This window comes from Grampus griseus (assembly GCF_964374135.1).
Source record: "Grampus griseus genome assembly, chromosome: 12".
Classification (NCBI taxonomy): domain Eukaryota; kingdom Metazoa; phylum Chordata; class Mammalia; order Artiodactyla; family Delphinidae; genus Grampus; species Grampus griseus.
Genome location: NC_139006.1, coordinates 12,171,743 through 12,191,061, shown reverse-complemented (window position 1 = coordinate 12,191,061; position 19,319 = coordinate 12,171,743). Strand labels below are relative to the sequence as shown.

The window sequence follows — 19,319 nt, the reverse complement described above, 5'->3', positions numbered from 1 at the left end:
TGTCAAATCGAGTACTTTGTAGCATAGATTCTAGGGCTGGTGAAAGGAATGAGAGAATGGGGGAGTGGAGGAAGGAGGGTGCAGGTGAGGACAAAGAAGCTGCATTTATCCAGCAGCTCCTATGTGCCTAGTGCCATGCTGGGGACGTTTGTATATACGATCTCATTTCATCTTGATGTCCCTTCTGGGAGATGGGCATTCCCATTCTTCAGATAAGGAAACTGAGTCCAAAGAGGGGCACTCAGTCAGAATTCCACCCAGCTCCATGGGGCTCCAATCCCAGCCCTTGCACTACCCCCAGCAACAGACTGGGGCAGGCCCTCGCCCTCTACAAGGAGGGAGCACTTGCCCTTTGGGTGCCCATGAGCTTTAGCTGGTGGAAGCCAGTGACTCCCTCTTTCCTCTGCCCAGGCAGCCCTGGCCTTCCTTCAGGCAAGAGGAAAGCCGCCTAGAGAAGCCACATCCTAGGGTAGGGGAGAAGGTTGTACTGCCCTCTAGCATTCGACGGACCCCACACACCTCTGCATCTCTTATGGCAGCTCTTTCCCTTTAAAGCTGCCCCAGATATCCATTTTAATCAGATTTTGACTTAATAATAATGGAGAAGCACCCTTGTCATCCACCCTGTCACCCATCCAGAATTGTAGGGGTGGACCTGGCCCAGCAGTGATAATGCACATAAAGAGGTCACGTGTGCAGATACCCAGGGAAGTCCTTAACGGCCCTGGGCACTCAGAGTCACTGCAATTAGATTCCAGGGCTCTCTTTCTTTTAAATGGCACATCCATCAACTTTAGTACAGCAGAGGCTCTGATCCCAAGCACATCTTTGCTGAAACACAGTGTTCTGAGCAGGTAAACACTGCCCCTAACCTTTAAAGACACAATGACTCACCCACAAAACACGGGCAGGAATTCCACATTTGCTTGGGGCGGGGAGTGGGAGGGGGGATGGAGGAAGGGGAGTCCTCTGATGGGGAAAAACAAAGGTTTATGCATAATTGATGCAAGATGTCAGTTTTTGGATCAGATGAAAGATTTTCTGGTCTTTATCCTGCTTAAGAGAATTTATAAATTTCTTTTTATCGAGTAAGTGCTCAGCAATCAGAAAAGAATCCAATTCCAGATAAGCCCATGCTTTAAAACAGAATCTTAGGCACCCCCTCTCCCCCCACCCCAACAAGGGATGGATCCCAGTTTCAGAACACTCATATTGGCTCTGCAACTTTCTGGAAATTTCCCTGACCCTTGTTTGCCTCGGTTTCTCCTACTGTAAAATGGAGCCACGCGAGCTCCCGTTAGTGATGAGGTTTGAGATATAAGGCTCTTAAAGGTTTCAAGAATCCTGGGCTTAGAATTCTCATTACAAAAGCTCGTTTCACCTTCAAAGCACTAGAGCATTAACTAGATCTGCCTAATTACATTGCAGAGGAATGCCTTGCATTTATTTCGCCTGAATGTGACAGAAATTGGGGTGGTCACCTGTCAAAAATGTTCCTGTGACCGAGAGATAGATACATAAACTTTCAATCTTATCTGATTATCAATGAAGGTTTTGTGTGGGTTTTTTTTTTTAAGGTCTAAATATTGGGTGCATGATAAAAAGAACAGTTCCTTTTTGCAATATGCCAGCTGTCAAGGGTTTCCAGGCAAGATATTATTTCTTATAAATAGATATGGACAATAGATAATGTCTCTATTAATATCACTGAACTGTGGTCCTCTCCTGCAGCTCACCCGAGACGGGACAACAGTGTATTAAGAGGCAGATGCCAGACGAGAGACTTTTTTCTTGTGACAGTTTGAGCTCCCGTGCCGCAATTAACTTTTTCTCCCCCTCCCTCTCTTCCTTCATCTCATGCAATGCGGTTCAGTAAAAGAGGGCCTGTATTTTCCTCTTGCTGATGGAAGTTGATTAGCAGTCAGGTGGAGTGATGCTCAGGGGACAACACAGCGGATTAATTAAATCACTTCTACTGGCTAAGTGGTGACACTTTGATTTATAGCAGAGCTCACTCAACCAGACAGCAGCTTTTCTTGCATGCCGAAGGAGAGAAGGGCCACACTGGCCACTGGTTGGAGGCCAAGGGCTTTGCAAACTTTAAAGACAAGCATCCTAGTCATTACAGCAGAGGCCCCCCGCTGGGCTCTTTTCTCCAGGGCAGGGGGACCTGCAGGCTCAGGAGAGGAGCTGGAAAGAATGGAGCTGCTGAGGCAGGCCAGCAATCTAACAAAAAGCCAGGGGATCTGTTTTAGAACACGAAGAACTCTATCACACCCCTGCAGAAAGCAGGTTTGAAATGGCTCAGTGCAGTCTTCTCTAGGTCTGTCTCTACCAGGAGGGTTCGTTAGCATCGCACCTCAGTTTGCCCTAAAGACACAGCCCTACGACAGTTCTGTCAAACTGATTCAGGGGGGCTTGTGACTATTTTCCATCACAGCACGGGGTCTTCTCAGTGAGGAGCCCTCAGACCAAATGCACACAATAGCTGTGCTCCTGGTGGTATGTTTTATGCTGTGAGCTGGATACATCTTGTGGCTAATCTTGTTTTACTCCTTGCTTGGGCTGCTAGGAAGCTCAGAGGTGACCATGCAGCCCAAACCGCAGCCCCTCACACATGCCCCTGTGTATGAATGCCTTATGGACTGCATGCAGAAGTCTCTCCCAACTCTCCCTTTACGCAGAACACGTCTGTTTATCTTAAAGTGTTTGGGGGAAAGCTGCCTCCAATTCCCTTAGGAACAAGGTCGTATAGGATAGCTGTCAAAACCCTAGACTTCACACATATTAAGCAGACTCTAGTTCTCTGATAACCTGTATTGGAGAAGGGTGCCTGTTAAGACACAAAGTCCTGGGTCCTACTGCAGACTTTCTGAACCGGAATAGGTCAAGACAGGGCCCAGGAACCTCCTAAGCAATCCTGGAATGTTTGAGAACTATAGTTTTAGAGTGAGACATTCCCCAAACCAAATCTCAGCCCCACCAATTAACAGCAAGTCACCTCAAGCAAGCCCCTTCATCTCTCCAGGTTCCCTTTCCTCAACCATAAAATGGCATTGGTGAGAATTAAATTCGATGTCTGTAGGTAGGCAAACACCTCACGTGGCCGGCTGGAAACTGTAAGATTCAATACGTGGGAGGCGACCCAAGTGGCCATCAACTGATGAATGGATAAGCAAATGTAGTATATAAAGAAATGAAATATTATTCAGTTATAAAAAGAAAGTTCTGAAACCTGCCACAACAGGGATGAATCTTGACGACAATATGCTCAGTGAAAGAAATCAGACACTAAGGAATAAATATTGCATGATTCCACTTACATGAGGTACCTAGAGAAGTCAAAGCCATAGAGACAGAAAGTAGAAAGGTGGTTGCCAAGGCCTGGCGGGGAGGGGAGTGAGTGTTTAATGGGTACAGTTTCAGTTTGGGAAAATGCAAAGAGTTCAGGAGCTGGATGGTGGTGAAAACTGCACAACGATATGAATGTACTTCGTGACACTGAACTGTGCATTGAGAAATGGTTAAAATGGTAAATTCTATATTAGGTATATTTTATCACAATAAAAAAATAAAATAAATGATAGATATTGTTACCCTCCCACCACCAACAAACCAAGTGTATTTTGGACCCCCCCCCCATTTCCTGCCTTGCTCCCTCGGATCCTCTACAATCAATTTAGAAACAAGGCATCTGGTTGAGGGGTGGGGGGAAGGAGAGCCAATGAGGAATGGGAAAGAAATGACAGTATCCAGCCTCTCATTGCTTTTTCTTTAACCCAGGAGTCCCCAAAGTCTCCAAGATGCCAGAGAACGCTCATCCCAACTGTGAAGGAAGCTGATGCAACATCAAATATTAAAAGGGTAGAGGAACTGGCATAGCTTTCCACATAAATGAATCTACTAACATATATGAAGATTGCTTTTAAAATTCAAATATAATTATTTTTTAAAAGGCATCCTGTGAGCTCTGTCTCTCTCCCAACGCTGACACTTCTGGGCCCCTGTCATGCTCCAGTGAGGCGCCTGTTGGCAGCCATCCCAAAGCACTTTGTAACATGCCCTCCAGATCCTAAGTGAAAACTGATCAAAGAATTGGCACCGGCAAAGACAAGACTGAAATCAGCTCTCAAAGGGGTGGGGCTGAGCTATTGTCCCTCTTTGTGGGAACAGCTGCTTAACGGGGAATTGGAGCGGCGTGATTATAATATGCAGACGGGCCCCTCTGTTAACAGAAGCCGGCTTAAAGTACTCCGGGGGCCTCCACCTTGCGTTTTGGCAAAGGGCTCTGCGAGGATGCTGTGTCAAACCTTTTTGAAAATGTCTCCTTGACACGGAGGGTGAGTGAGGGCGCCGGTGAATCTCATTACAGCCCCACGCCTCCCTCTGCTGTTCCCCTGCTCCCTTTTCTTGGCTGCTACCGAGGGGGAGCTGCACGGCGGGGGCGGGGGGAGTCATCCTGGCCCCAGTTTTAATCAGGACAGAGGAAATGCGGGAAAGGAGAGGACCTAGGAGCCCAGCTCCTGAGCCCCATGAGGGAGGGTATTTGTCAGTCTGTGGATTTGCAGATTCCCCGGGGCAGGGGGCAGGAAGATGGAGTGAGTTTCACCCAAGTTCTTATAAATAATACGTCACTGGGAAATTCATCTTCATCGTGCTCAGCACCATCCCAACACTGGGGGCCTCAAGGAGCCCCGTGGACACCCCCGACCTCTGGTTTCGCAGGCCAGGGGAGGGGAGGAAAGCGATCCTTGAGGCGTTAGGCTCTTCCACATTCCTCATCTGACATAATCCTCCCCTTCACCAGAGGAGGAAACTGCACTTCAGGAAGGTTAAACCAATTTTACAGAGGTCTCCTAGGAGAAAGTGGCAAGACTAGGACACACCCCCAGTCTGTTTCACTCTAAGGCCTTTTGTTTGTGGGTTGGTTTTGTTTTTAATTGCACCCACCCTAAAAAAACCAATGCGTTTCTTTTCTAGGGGGAAAAGTTGGCTGCTCCCAAAATCCTGCCTGCCCCAGTTCGGAAGGATTTCACTGCCTCCTCCACCCATTGGCAGCTAAAAGGCCCCCTGGCCTCCGTCTCTGCAGTGACTGAGGAGGAGATGTGGAGGGAGAGCGGGGAAGCCGGGGAACAGTTTTAAAATGAATATATGCATGTGTCTCTCCTGCTAATCACTGGAATGCATTTTCAGGAGAGGTGAGCAGAGGGATTAGCTGCAGGACTCCCATTAATGTTAACTTTATTTCAGTAATGAGGTGCCAAGGCATGGAACAATCACGGTGGCTAATACGGTGTAATCACAGTGATGAGATACGCATGCTGGGAAGGGAGGGAGAGGGGGCGAGAGTCAGGAGGGGGAAGCTGCTTGCTAGTGGGGACGATGACACCAAAGAGGCAACAGGAGCCAAATTCGAGAGGAAAAGGGAAGAGGCAGGTGAACCCTGCTGAGGGCTGAGCTGGCTGAAGGAAGGCGCCGCTGGTAGGCAGGAAATAACAACAGCAACTCCTCAGTGAGGACTTACATTGGCCAGGCCAGGTGAGGAACCCTGCTCATTTCATGGCATCCTCAGGAGGAAACAGAGAACTGGGTATTATCCCCACTGTAGAGATGGGCAAACCGAGTTTTTAAAAAGTTAAGTCATTTGCCAAAGTCACGTGGCCAGTGGAGGAGTCTCAGTTTGAAGTCAGATTTCTCATAATTGCTACACTTTACAGTATGTCCCCTCCGCTATGAAGAGAGGGTGGGAGAAATAACATGCAAATGCCAGAAGCTAGAAGAGTAGCACCAGAAGGAGGAAGAAGTGGCTTTGCACATGGCCGACCCCCCCATGACGCTGATGCATGGCTGTGTTCGTAGGGCTCACCACACCCAACCAGAGCCATCCATCTGGATGTCTTGGTGATGCTGAGAGAGGGGGATGAAGGAAAGGAGGAGAATCGCTCTCATCAGCCAAGTTCCAGGTACCACCTGTAGCCAGGAAAGAAATCCTCAACACACCCACAAACAGAAGCTAGAATGTTCGCTGGCTCTCCAGACCACACAAACCCTTCAGTTCAAGAAATGTCTGCTGGCCAGAAACCATTTACTCTCAACAGAGCCTAGTGTCTCTTCAAGTGTGGTCTGCAGGCTCATCTGGGTGCCCCTGGAAAATGCACCTTATCCCCGGAATAAGCGCTTCCAGGGAGGGGCTCTGTAGCTGCCCTTCCACCAGAGCCCTGGCTTAGGGTTCCCAAAGATTTCTCTGTGCTTTACAGAGCTTGCAGATGTCCAAGGCACAGCATTTCGATGTCTATAACCAGTAAGACACACTCTGCCGGTCAGTCCTGCCCCAATCCATGACCCCATCACGTCACAGGTTGCTTAGAAGCATGCAGTTCATAACATTCAACACAATTACGGAGCACCTACTATGTCCCAAGCTCTATTCTATGCCCTGAGAATATAGAAGGGGAAAAATCTAAGTCCTGTCTTCCTAAAGCTGGCATTCCAGTGAAGAAGACAAACAGGATGCCCTGTCGGAGAGCGCCGTGAAGAAAAACACTTGCAGGACGGCAGTGATTCTCAACCAGGGCGATGCTGCCTCTAAGGGACAGTGGGCAATGTGTGGAGACATTGTTGGTTGTCACAATTGGGTGGGGGGGTCCACTGTCATCTGGTGGGGAAGGGAGATGGATGCTGTTGAACATCTTATAATGCCCATGACAGCCCCCACTGCAAAGAATCGTCTGGCCCCAAATGTCACTAGCGCTGAGGCTGAGGACCCCTAGCGCAGAGAAGACAGAGATGTGCTCTTCAGGATAGGGGTGCGGGAAGGCCCCTGGAGAGGGACATTTGAGCAGAGACCCAGGGGAGTGAAGGACATCTATGGGCAGAGGGGAGGCGCACACAGGGCACAGCACCTGGTTGGACTAGGGATTTCAGTGTAAGTGCGAGGGAGCCTGGGGGTTCCTGGCAAGATGCTGAGACGCTCTTGCTTACCTTTCCGGAGAGTCCCTCTGCCTATGGGGAGCAAAGGGGCACAGAAGGACCAGCTGGGAGGCTGCTAGCATCATCTAGGCCAGAAACGCAGGGGCTTGAACAAGAGCAGGAGAGGCGGGGTGGCAAGAAGTGGTCTGGTGCAGAACACGCCGTCAAGGTAGAGCCTTTGGGACTTGCTCATGGATTGGATGAGGATGTGACAGAGGAGTCAAGAGTGATGCTTGGAGCCCACTTTCCACTAGGTCCCTGGTCCAAGTGCATCCCTGGAAAACATGACTCCATGCCCCCCTCCTCCCCTTAATCCAGTGTTTCTCAACTAGGATGACTGTCCCCTCCAGGGAACATTAGGCCGTGTCTGGAGACATTGTGGGCTGTCACCACTGGGAATGAGGGCTGCTACTGGCACCTAGTGGGTAGAGACCACGGATGCTACTCAGCGTCCTACAGTGCACAGCAGAGCCTCCCCACCTCCCACCTCAAAGAATCATCTGGCCCCAAATGTCAACAGTGGTGAGGCTGAGGAATCCCTCCCCATCCCTGCCCCCTGCCACATCCTCTCACACAGGGCCCAGCCCCACCAATTTAGCAGGACTTCATCAGAGCCTGGAGATTCCGAATCAATGCATGTCAGTGGCTAAGGTCCATACTAACTACATCTCACTTGCTTCTGATGGTGACACAGATCAGATGCTGCTGCTGTCGCCGCTGCCATCACATGAAACAAGAGTGTTGGAGAGCAAATTCATTATCCAGCTGTTAAGAGCGACAGCATATACATGTCTCTCTCAGACTGGGGGACCTGGGAGCCAGCCCTGCTGTATGACTAAGTGGCTGCCAGCCTCCTCCTCCCTGTAACCTTGACACGCCAGGGCAGGGCCTCCAACGCACAAGCTAAAAATCCAAAAGGCAACATCGGCGGCAACAAATGGATGGGTTAATTTGTTTCATGCCCCTGTCGCTAGCAGACTTTCATGGTTTAATATCCCAGCTGCTTGGAATCAGATTCGGCAGAAGGAAGAAAATGTGACGTCAATGTAGAGATCCGATTGTATTCAGTTGTGTTTGCTTAAAAACCGGTTTTGGGTCCGCTTGGACCTCTAGCAACAAGCTATCACACTTCCAGGTGGTATCTTTAAGGAAAGCTAATTAGGATTCTTGGCACTTGTAGCACGAATGTTTTACAATCTTCTTCAAAGCAATTTGCCAACATTAGCTAATTAAAACACCCAGCCTTCCGTTGAGGGACAATGGGAAGAAAGTAGAATCTTCATTTCTGAGCATCTGCTGGAGGGTAAAAGCTCTGAACTCCTGTTGCTTTCACTTGGTGGAGGTCTTTCTCCGAAGGTGGCCTTTCACGGTTGTTAGCAACCTTCTAGGGACCACTGAAAAGACTCCATCTTTTCTAGCACTTTGTCTCTAAATAAAGGACAACACTAAGAAGGGAGTTTGACCAATTAAGACTGGTTCGCTAAGCCAGAGGTCAGTACACTATAGCCTGCAGGCCGAATCTGGCCCCCGACCTGTGTAAATAAAGTTTTACTGTAACACAGCCAAGCCCATTTGTGTACATAGTGTCTTTGGTCGCACTCAAGCTACGACAGCAAAGTTAAACATTTATAACAGAGCCCGTATAACTTCAAAACTGGAAATACTTACCTTCAGACCCCTTACAGAGAAAGTGTGTTGACTCCTGCACTTCACATCTGCCTTGACCATGATCTTCCACCTGGGAGGGTCAAACTGCCCCTGGCCCTGACCAGGCTTATCTCATGCATCCATCTCCAGGTGTCTATGTCATCAATAGGGCTTCTGAGATTCTGCACTCTAGGCTGAAACAAGAACCAGCACACCCATGTGGGGAGAAAACCTTTGTATAGGACAAGGGGCTCAGCCTAGACATGGGCATGCTGTTGGCAGAAGGGCAGAGAGGGCCCGGGAAAGAGCACAGACGGCCTTCATTTTAAGTCACTTCTTGCCTAAGGCCATTGCATCGCATCAAAATGCAGGCCTGGGTCTGAGCCCCACTTCCTGGCTCCTTGGGCCTGGTAAACTGCATCCCCTCTCACGGATCGTTTCCTCCTGTGTAAAGTGGGAAACATTACCTGCTTTGCAGGGATGCTGTGCTGTGTTTCACTATGTCTTTCGAGACTCCGTTGTCAGTGCTGCCACACAACGCTCCCTCTACTGAGGGCCAGAAGGGAGGACCGACCCCCATTAACCGGTGTTCCCCCTATTCAAACCCCCCCATTCCGGTCCTGGCCCCACAGCTCTCCTCTCAGAGTCTCATTACGGTTATTAGCACAAGACCCCAAATGAAGGCCTCTGAATAAGTGTCCTTGGACAGGAGAAAGGTTATGTAATTTTAAAAAGAAGGAAATTTGAATTTACTCCCCCAGTGTAAAAGTGACAATTAGGAAATGTCAAAACCCAATAGACTCTTTCTCCCTTTTCATTTTCATAAGAATCGCAGGACCTGCCTTCCCCTGCAATTCATCCCCAACAGCCCTCCCTCCCCAGGCCCCACCACCCAATCTGAAAATTCCGTGTTCAGAATTCACTCCCCTGTGTTGCGCACCGCCCACTGGGTGAGGCCTCTAGTTCAAGGAAGAGCACAGGGATGGAGCTCGCCAGGTCCCGGGGTTGCCTAGGATTGTTGGGAGGGGTCAGGGGCCACCAATGAAGTCAATTCCTCTGGTCCCGAGGTGTCCGACAGCAGGACTGATGTGACTTGTCAGCTTGGGGGTGGCAGAGACATTCTAGACACCCCCTTCCATTTTTCCCCCAGCCTCACTGGTACATGCTTATCTGCCTTTGTGTGGAGTAGCTTGAAGGGTCCTTATTCATCCAGAACAAAACTGCTTTACGAATGTAAAGAAAAACTCTGCTGCTGGAAACACTCCCAGCGTCCCCCTTACAACAAGGCCCCTCTGCCAATCGGCCCCTTGAAGAAGGAACTGGGGAGGCAGAGCTGGGGGTGTCCAGCAGACAGGAGAAGGGCCCTGCCTACAGATGCTGCACAGGCCTTTCAGAATCAGAGGACAATGCATGTGTGTCCCACAGACTCACAAACCGCCATGGGCAGGACTGGGGTCCTGCAGTGTAGACCACAGAGGGCTCAAGCAGACCGCTAACTTAGGGCATCTAAACAAGGAAACCGCAGACTCCTGCAAGTGGCCAGGCTTTTAGCTTAGTCCAAACCCCTCATTTCACATTTTGGATCCACTCAGCTGCACTGCCCACTAGAAGCTTCTGAAGGTGAAAGGGCTTAACAGCCCGTTCACAGCCTGAAAGTCACAGAATCATAGCAATTCAGGGTTGGAAGACAGAAATGAGTATTTGCTGAACGCGGCATGTGCAAGAAACTTTACATACATAATCTATTTAAGCCAAAAAGAGCCTGTGAGGAGGGTACTGTCATGCCTGTCTTACAAATAAGAAAACCAAACTCCAGAGCAACTAAGTATTAGGGTAAAATGACGCTACTTGTCAGGGGCAGAATTGGAGTTTAAGCTCAGGTCCTTCTGGCTGAGCCTGGCTCTCCACTCTGGGTTCCACTTCTTCCGTGGGGGTCCCAAGCACAACACCTCTCCCCAACACCCACACCAGCCCTTTGCAAAGCTTCTTGTACACATTTTAGAAACAGCTTTATTGGGACATAATATAAATATAAAATGCACACCTATTTCAAGTGTATCCTTAGTATATTCAGAGTTGTGCAGCCACCCCAACATGTGTTGCACTGGAATTATACAACATGTGGTCTTTGGGGACTGGCTTCTTTCACTCAGCATCATGTTTTCAAGGGCCGTCCATGCTGTAGCTTGTGTCAGGACCTCATTCCTTTCTGGCTGAATCATATTCCATCGTATGGATAGTCCACATTTTTGTTTACCCATTCATCTTCTGACAGGCATTTGGATTATTTCCACTTTTTGGCTGTTGTGAACAACACTGGTATGAATATCTGTGTGTTTTTCTGCACATTTTTTAAAAAATCACATTTTTACTCCTTTTATTAAAGGTTGAAAGTTATAAACACCTGTTCTCTCATTGAACAACACTGCAAATATTTGTTGAAATGACGAGGCATTTACGACAGGAGAAGCAGCTGGATGCGGTGAAAAGAAAGTAGGTCAGGAGTTAGGGCACAGAATTTACTTTTTTCATTCATTCAGTAAAGACCTATTAAAATACAGTATAAGGCAATATACTGGATACTAATGATTTCACCTCCTGACCATTCTATCATTCATTAAAAAAAAAGTTTTTGCCCATTCTGTCCTAGAAAACAAAGGTCAGTCATTTATCTTTCCAAGGCCTCACTCTCATCAGCAAAGTAGGGACAATACATACACCTGGGTATACCTGGGAGGGCTGGGAGAAGGTATAATGATACACCTGAGAGTCCTAGACTATCAGGGACTCAACAAATATGATAATGTGACCCATATGACAAGAGAAATGACTTGCATTCATTTTCCTTTCCCCACCTAAGGTAAAGTATTGCTTTCTACTCAATGATGAAATGTTTCACACACCGGGAACTGCCTGTAGAATGAGAAACACACAAGCTTCCCTGCCTTATAGAAAACAGATTCGGTTTTCATAAGTGGTTGAATCTTTAAACGCTACCTCCAAAGGTGGAAAAACCTTTTAAAGCAACAAAAGCAGGTCAGAATGAAAACAATTAGTTGGTACCTGACAATCTACCACGGAGAAGGGAAAAAGGGAAAAGACCTTCCACAGAACGTTCAAGTTCCTGGCATTGCACTTTCCCATCTTTGCCAGAAGATGGCGACGTGGTCCCACAAGGTTGCATTAGTGCAACGTTGGCGATGGAATCACAGGGACAAAGGGCACCTGAAGTTGTGCTACTTGGAGACTTGTGCACCTTGTCAACTGCACTGCAGAGGTCTGGGCATCGCTAAGCACATTCCAGGGGAGAAAAAGAGACATGAGGAACAATGATGTGTTTACAAAGGCTACAGGGATCTGACGAAATTTGCAAATGGCTTGAGGTCTAACTCCAGATATCACCAGAATAAAGTTACTGGGGGTGGAGGTAGGGATAAGGGCATTAAAACATTATGCAAGTTAGTATCAAATAATTATCCCTTTATGTTACATCTATTCCAAGGAATATTATCATTCATTAAAAATCAAGTGGTATTAGACATGACACCAAAAGCACAAGCAACCAAAGAAAAACTAGTTAAATTGAACTTCATCAAAATTACAACTTTTATGCTTTAAAGAACACCATCAAGAAAGTGAAATGTCAATGCACAGAATGGGAGAAATGTTTGCAAATCATGAACCTGATAAGGGGCTCATATCCAAAATATATAAAGAACTCGAACAATTCAAGAATAAAAAGAACCCAATTTTAAAATGGGCAAAGAATTAGGATAGACATCTCTCTAAAGAAGATGTCCATGTGGCCACTAAGTAAATGAAGAGATGTTCAACATCATTAGGCATCAGGGATATGCTAAGTCAAAAGCCACAATGAGATACCACTTCATCATCACTAGGATGGCTGCAATCAAAAGGACAGACAATGACAAGTCTTAGCAAGGACGTGGAGTAACTGGAATCCTCATACACTGCTGGTGGGAATGTGAAATGGTACAATTGCTTTGGAAAACAGTCTGGCAGTTCCTCAAAAGATGAAACATACAGTTACCATATAACCCAGTAATTCCACTTCTAGGTATATGCCTAGAACAGAAAGTATATGTCCGCACAAAACTTATACACAAATGTTCACAGCAACGTTATCCACAATAACCAAAAAGTGGAAACAACCCAAATGCCCATCAACTGATGAATGGATAAGCAAATGTGGTCTATTCATATGATGGTATACTCTTTAGCCATAAAAAGGAATGAAGTACTGAGACATGCTACAACATAAGTGAGCTCTGAAAACATGCTAAGTGAAAGAAGTTAGTAACAAGAGACTACATACTGTATGATTCTATTTATATGAAATATCCATAATAGGTCTATCCGTAGAGACAGAAGGTAAATTAATTGTTGCCACAGGCTGGCAGGGAGGAAGAATGAGGAGTGGACTGCCAACAGGTATGGGGTTTCTTTTGGGGAGATGAAAATGTTCTGGAATTAGTGGTAGTGTCTGCATAACTTTGTGAATAGGAAAAATTACTGAACTGTATACTTAAAAAGGGTGAACTGTATGGTGTATGAATATTTCAACTAAAAAATAAATTTTTAAAAAAGAACAAAGTACTGATACATGCTATAATTGGACAAACCATGAAAACATGGTGCTTTCATGTTTGTGAAAGGAGCCAGTCACAAAAGATCACATATTGTATGATTACATTTATATGAAATGTCCAGAATAGGCAAATCTACAGACAGAAAGTAGATTAGTGGTCATCTAGGGCTGGAAGGACTGGGGGGAAATGGGAAGGCAATAGCTAACGGGTATGGGACTTCCTTCTGGGGTGATGAAAATGTTCTAAAATTGATTGTGGTGATGGCTGCACTATTCTGTGGATATACTAAAATCACTGAATTGTACACTTTAGATGGTGAACTGCATGGTAAGTGAATTGTATTCTCAACAAAGCTGCTACCAAAAATAGAGTTCCAGGGCTGCTGGGTCACACAAAGGGCGAGGGGCAAGGGGTGGCGTGGAACACACCATTCTCTTTGTTACCAAATGAATGATGCCCCCTGGAATTGTGAAATGAAATGTGGGCCTTCACCCACCTCCCTGGATCAATGCATTCTTGGTGGGCAGTGACCTTGGTTCTGTAACTCCACAGCCAGCCTGGCATGCAGGCCACTTTCTCTGCCTTGTGATCACCAAATCAGATGTCAAAGCCCCATTAGAGGGTCATTCATTTGGTTACAAAATGGTAAAATAGGATCACAATTTTCTTTTTTGTTAAATATATTAATATATGTGCATGTATATGAAAAGAGATACACACCAAATAATGGTGATCTACAAATGGAAGGATTATGAAAGCTTTTATTCTCTTCTCTAATTTTCTATAATGCAACATGTCACTTTATAATTCGGAAAAATTAGAAAAATGCATATAGTGTATATGCATCAACTGTGTTGCTGTCTCACAACTGCATGTCGGCATTCTATTTTAAACTGATTATAATTTAATTTGCTTTACTAATCAGTACTACATACAAATACATAGAGTTTCCTCAAATCCTTTTTGAAAAGAAACAAGCTATACTAGTGTAGGTCTATGAATGAGGTGGGACTAAATAAATGGTTCCTGGATGTCCAAGCATAAAAGACTTTCTCTGGAAACCCAAAGTGACAGTTTATCCTAAGGCGGACAGTAGCATCGACACCTAAGAATGTTTAGGTACTATGTTCCCAAAACCAGAGGCTCAGGATCAACTCGATTTTAAATTCCAGAAGACTGTCTTCCAGTTCTCTGTACTCCCTAGCACAGAGCTAAGCACACAGTAAATGCCAGGTAAATACGTGCTGAATGAATGACTGGGGCTGGCAATTCCACATCATCACCATTCAAGGGGCAATGAAGTTTAACCCAGGGTTTCTCCACTTCAAAACACAGTGGGGGCTGTGCCTCAATTAGAGGCCCACAGTACTTCTATACACACACTTCGTGACAATCAAAACTGTCTTCACAAAAAAAAAAAAACAAACAAAACTGTCTTCACACATTGGCTTATGTCCCCTGGGGGGCAAAATCTCCCTGCAGTTAAACACCACAGGTTTAAAGCAGCACTTTCCAGGTCTTGAAGCTACCAACTAGAATCCTGGAATGCCTGGGCTGGAAGGACCCTCATACGTGCTCCCCTGTACACTTTCACAGATGGGCAAACAGGCCCAGAAAAGAAGAGACACATTGGAGCCAAGATGGCTTCAGCAACGCAGCTCAGTGTTGCTCCCTACCCCGTGCTGTCCTTCGGGTTTGCGTAGAACTCAGCATCATTTCCTTCAAGGATTTTATCAGTCAGTGAGGCTGTCATAACAAAATACCACAGACTGGGGAGCTTAAATGGCAACTTATTCTCTCGCAGTTCTGGAGGCTGGAAGTCCGAGATGAAGGTGTCAGTAGGTTTGTTTCTCCTGAGGCCCTCCTTGGCTTGCAGACGGCTGCCTTCCTGAAGCCCTGGTGTCTCTCCCTCTTCTTAGAAGGGCACAGTACTATTAGATTAGAAGCCACCCTCACAGCTTCACTTTAACTTAATCACCTCTTCAAAGGCCTTTTCTCTAAATAGGTTACATTCTGATGGACTGGGGTTGGGAATTCAGCATATGGATTTTGGAAGGAGACAATTCAGCCCATTATAAGGACTCTGCTCAGTGGGAAAAAGAATGTTAAGATAGAGCCCTCTCACCTGGGTTGTGCTGAAAGGCTAAGATCCCCTTTCAATGCATTATTCAAAAACCCTTCCTGGCAGGACTAGCAGCGAGGTGAAACATTCTGCTTAAATCAAGGATGATCCAAACCCAAGGTCAAACAGCAAGCTTCAGAGCAAGTAACCCCTCCTCCACCTAGGACCTCCTTCTCACCGCTCAAGAGCCCAGTATGGCACTACATCACAGGGGCTAAAAGTCCAGGTCCAAGAGCAAAAAAAGATCTGGGTTCCGTCACTATCCTGGTTTAAACCACTAAGACAGTGTTCCCCTACGCGAAGAAATTAATCCAAGTTCGTTTCTTTAGAATGAGGATAAAAAGACCTACTATCACATAAGCGTGGTTGTTAGGATTAAATAAGAGGCCTTTAGTGCCAGAAATGATAGGAAGACAGTCGCTGCTATCACAGTGTTCCTAGGCTGGGCCCGCATGCACCTTCCAGGGCTCTGAAGTTGGCATCTAACAGTATAACCTGGAGCAAAATTTAACCTGAGCATCAGAGCCTTGTTCTTAAAATGAAGATGAGAAAGAATACCAGCCTCAGAAGACAGTGCCGTGTGAAAGTGATCGTGCAAATGTTTTTTGTCTGGGCAGGAATGGTCAAGAGACTATTGTACATTTTGCCTCGGTGAACGGGAGAGGAGGAAGAAGGGGGCAGTCACGGGCACCGAGTTAAGCCTGGTGTCTTCGAGGGCACCAGCAGCAGATCTATTTCCTTCTCCTTGCAATGGATACTCCCCTGAGTCCCTGTGCACAAAATCGACGGGCCCTGGAAAGAGTCTTGGTTTGTCGTCACTACCAGATGGTCCTTCATTGTCTTAAGGAGAGGGAACCCACTCAGGCACAGGTCCCACAGTCTCCCAACAAGGACTATGCTGAGGACAGAAAACCTAAGGAATTGGTGCCACCAAGTGGCACAGACAGCAACTGCTCTTTGTGCCCCTGGCACCTCCGTCTTCTCTCCTCTCCCCTTCCTCTTCCTCCCATCTAACTCTCTTCCTCCTTCTTTCCTTGAAAGAGTGCCCACGACCATGGTTTAATTCAGTGGCCATCCTTGAAGGTCTGAAAAGGCTGCGGTGAAAAGACAGGGCTTTAAGATCATACTGGACTTGACTCCGTAGTTCCTCCCTGCGCTAAATCAGGTCAATGAGCTTATTTGTGTCAAATAAACGAGCCCGGCTGACGGCTAAGCAGCTGCAAGACTATTTATCTCAGGCCTCCAAGCTGGCACTCAGCAGGCTACAGGCAAAGCTCAGGAGGGGCACGGGTGTCAGGGCCTGAGCTCTCGGAGCACGCCCTGGATTGCTGCCCAGACAAAAACCTCCCGAGAGAAACTGAGTCCAGCATGTGCGGGGGGCGGGGTGGGGGGGGGAACTCTAGGCCTCTGGGACTATGGAGGTGAGCAGAGAAGATTCCAGCTCCAAATAGCAGCCCACAGAGCATCTGGGAACATCTTTAGAAAACGACATCCCTCCTGCCCTCAAAAACCATCACATGCGCCACAAACTTGACAAAGCAGAGTTGGCTTTTGGGGAAACTTGGCTGCTTTGAGCTCAGCTCATCCTTTCCCCAAACTAGGCATCCAGAAAGACGGTCCCCATGTGTCCTTCCCAGGCATTTTATATATTTTTTTGTTTTTTTAATTCTGTAGTGATTCACTGAAATGAATGACATACTTCAGAGATCTGGAGTGGGGCTCCCCCCATCTTTTTCTCTTAGCTCTCTCAGGAAAGTGGGGTTCTGCCGTGACAGGCTTTGACCTCAGCACATTTCCTGCAGGTCAACTCTGGCTGAAATAGAATGTCTGTAACTTGTTTGTGAAGAACACAAAGACTTGTCTCCCCACTGTGTAAAAATCAGATAGAAAAGGGATGCAGAAATGCAATGACAAACTTGTATGCATTTCCAAAAGGGCTTTCAATCCTACCCTGGCTTTATTTTAGAGGCCAGATTACACAATTAAAATGTGTACTTTTAAAAAAATAAATAAATAAAAATTTAAAAATAAATAAAAATTAAAAAAATACAATGTGTACTTTTCCCACTCCGTAAATCAATTAGCTATAGTTAGGTTAAGCCAACACAACAAGAACTTTTAAAATATTATGTACAGCAGGATTCTACCTTTATTTATGTACTAACACAAAATACACATTCATGTACGAAAAAAGATAACTTTACATAAAAACTTTAATTAGTGGTTATATTTGGGGGCTGGGGATCTGACTATTGTGGCACAATTTAGTATCTTTGTAATTTTCTATATTTTAAAATGTAATTCCCTACATTTTCAGGTTTCTGCCTAGTAATCACGAAAGAAATGAAAGGGAAACCTTTTACTGAGCGATGACTACAGAAGCCCTTAATAGGAATTCCAAGATGCTCTGAGCATCTCAGGTTAAGCATGCCTAAATAATTTAGCACTGTATTAAGGTATAGCTACATAGCACATTCTGGGCTTTCCTGCCAAAAGGCAGCTGTTTTTATGATGGAAAACACAGCAGCTGTCTTCACAGGTGCAGAGCAGCAATACATAATAAGTTGGTCCCAGCAGAGACGAATATGGTCTCTATTGAAAATCTGAGGAGAAAAAGGCAAAAAGTGGTGAGCCCCAGTTGAAATCTTCAAGAGAGAAGGGGAAGCCCTGATTTGAAGAAAACAGGCTCCAGATAACTGGTCTCCACTTATCCAGTGAAAATCAAAGCCAAGGACCAAGTCGCTGGGCTCTGGTCTTGCTTTAACACGTGGCAGGATCTTTGGCACAAAAATCAGAATTTTGGATCTGCAAGATACCTTAGCAATCACCCTCCTCTGACAAATGAGGAAACCAAAGCCAGAAGAGGTTAATTTACTCAAGGTCATTAATGCCTGTGCTCTCATCAGTAAAATTAGGATGCTACTCACAGACTTCATTTTGCTGTTACACTTATAAACACACACACTCCTCCCTCAGTAATAGTGACATGTGACCAACATAGTCTGAAATCTTGAATTTAACTGATAGCCAACACCACTTTTTCTCATTTAGCAAACACTTCTGATTTTGATAACCGGATGTAAGCTGATGAGAGCTTGCCTACTCTATGCTGCATAAAAAAATGTATGAATTTAGAAAGTCCAAAGACCTGAGGAACTACTGACCCTACCAAAAACTTGGAAAGTACCCTCTTAGAAATAAAATGCATTTCTAGCAGTGATATGTTTTGGTTCCTCTGAGCCCACAGACTGTACAGTCCTGAGAAACAATACAGCTGGACCCCTATCCAAACATTTGACTGACTGCAGGGCCCGCTGGTTGTAACTGGCCAGTTGTTTTGTTTATTATAATATTAAAGGCTGTACTTCTATTTTTAAAAAGTCCAGCAGTTCAGCTCTAACAGCAGACATGAATCGAGTTGTACAATTGAAGGTACGTGGCGAGGGGCTGCCGGGACACGTAGTTGGCCACACAAACACAACCGCTGTTGTTCCCCACTCAGGCCCTCGGAGGCCACCTGTTCCTCTTCATGTCTGTGTAAGCTGACTGGACGCTGAATGTTGCAGACACGTGACTGAGCGAAAACGGGGATCCTGGTACCCAAAACTGTCCTCACACCATGACAACACACTATGCAACAAGAGTCCACAAAGGCAAAGGGCCTGGAAGGCAATGCACTGATGCCACAGAGTCAGGAAAAGTGCTGTGTAGGAAAGAACTCTCACAATCCCACCGGATTCTTTTTTCTTTTAATTATTACTACTTACTTATGCAGTACCTTTTTAGAGTAGAATGACCAGTTTTCCGAATGGAATCTGTAGTGACTCATTTCCCCTCGCCCCACCCCCAAAGGCCCTCCTTGCAAAGAGCCACTGTAGGGGGATGGGGAGGGCAGATCTGCGGCGGGGGGGGGGGGGGCTCTCTGTAAACCTGGTCATTCTGCCCACAGGAGGTGTCTGCACCTGGATTGT

General features: G+C 46.3%; 1 protein-coding gene across 13 annotated transcripts in view; it reads right to left on the bottom strand.

The window, feature by feature from the left end:
- The window catches only part of SPRING1 (SREBF pathway regulator in golgi 1), a 258,918-nt gene that overhangs the window by 218,528 nt on the left and 21,071 nt on the right, over positions 1-19,319 (bottom strand). Inside the window, exon 5 of one of the 13 annotated variants that reach the window (XM_082668360.1) lies at positions 8,638-8,810. The exons of 10 other annotated variants lie outside the window; for them this stretch is intronic. In XM_082668360.1, the coding sequence (XP_082524486.1) occupies positions 8,679-8,810 (132 nt within the window). In that variant the 3' untranslated portion in view covers positions 8,638-8,678. Of the gene's footprint in view, positions 1-8,637; positions 8,811-10,831; positions 10,918-11,056; positions 11,090-19,319 lie in introns of those variants that run through there. 2 more of the 13 variants (XM_082668354.1, XM_082668355.1) reach the window with 2 other exon arrangements.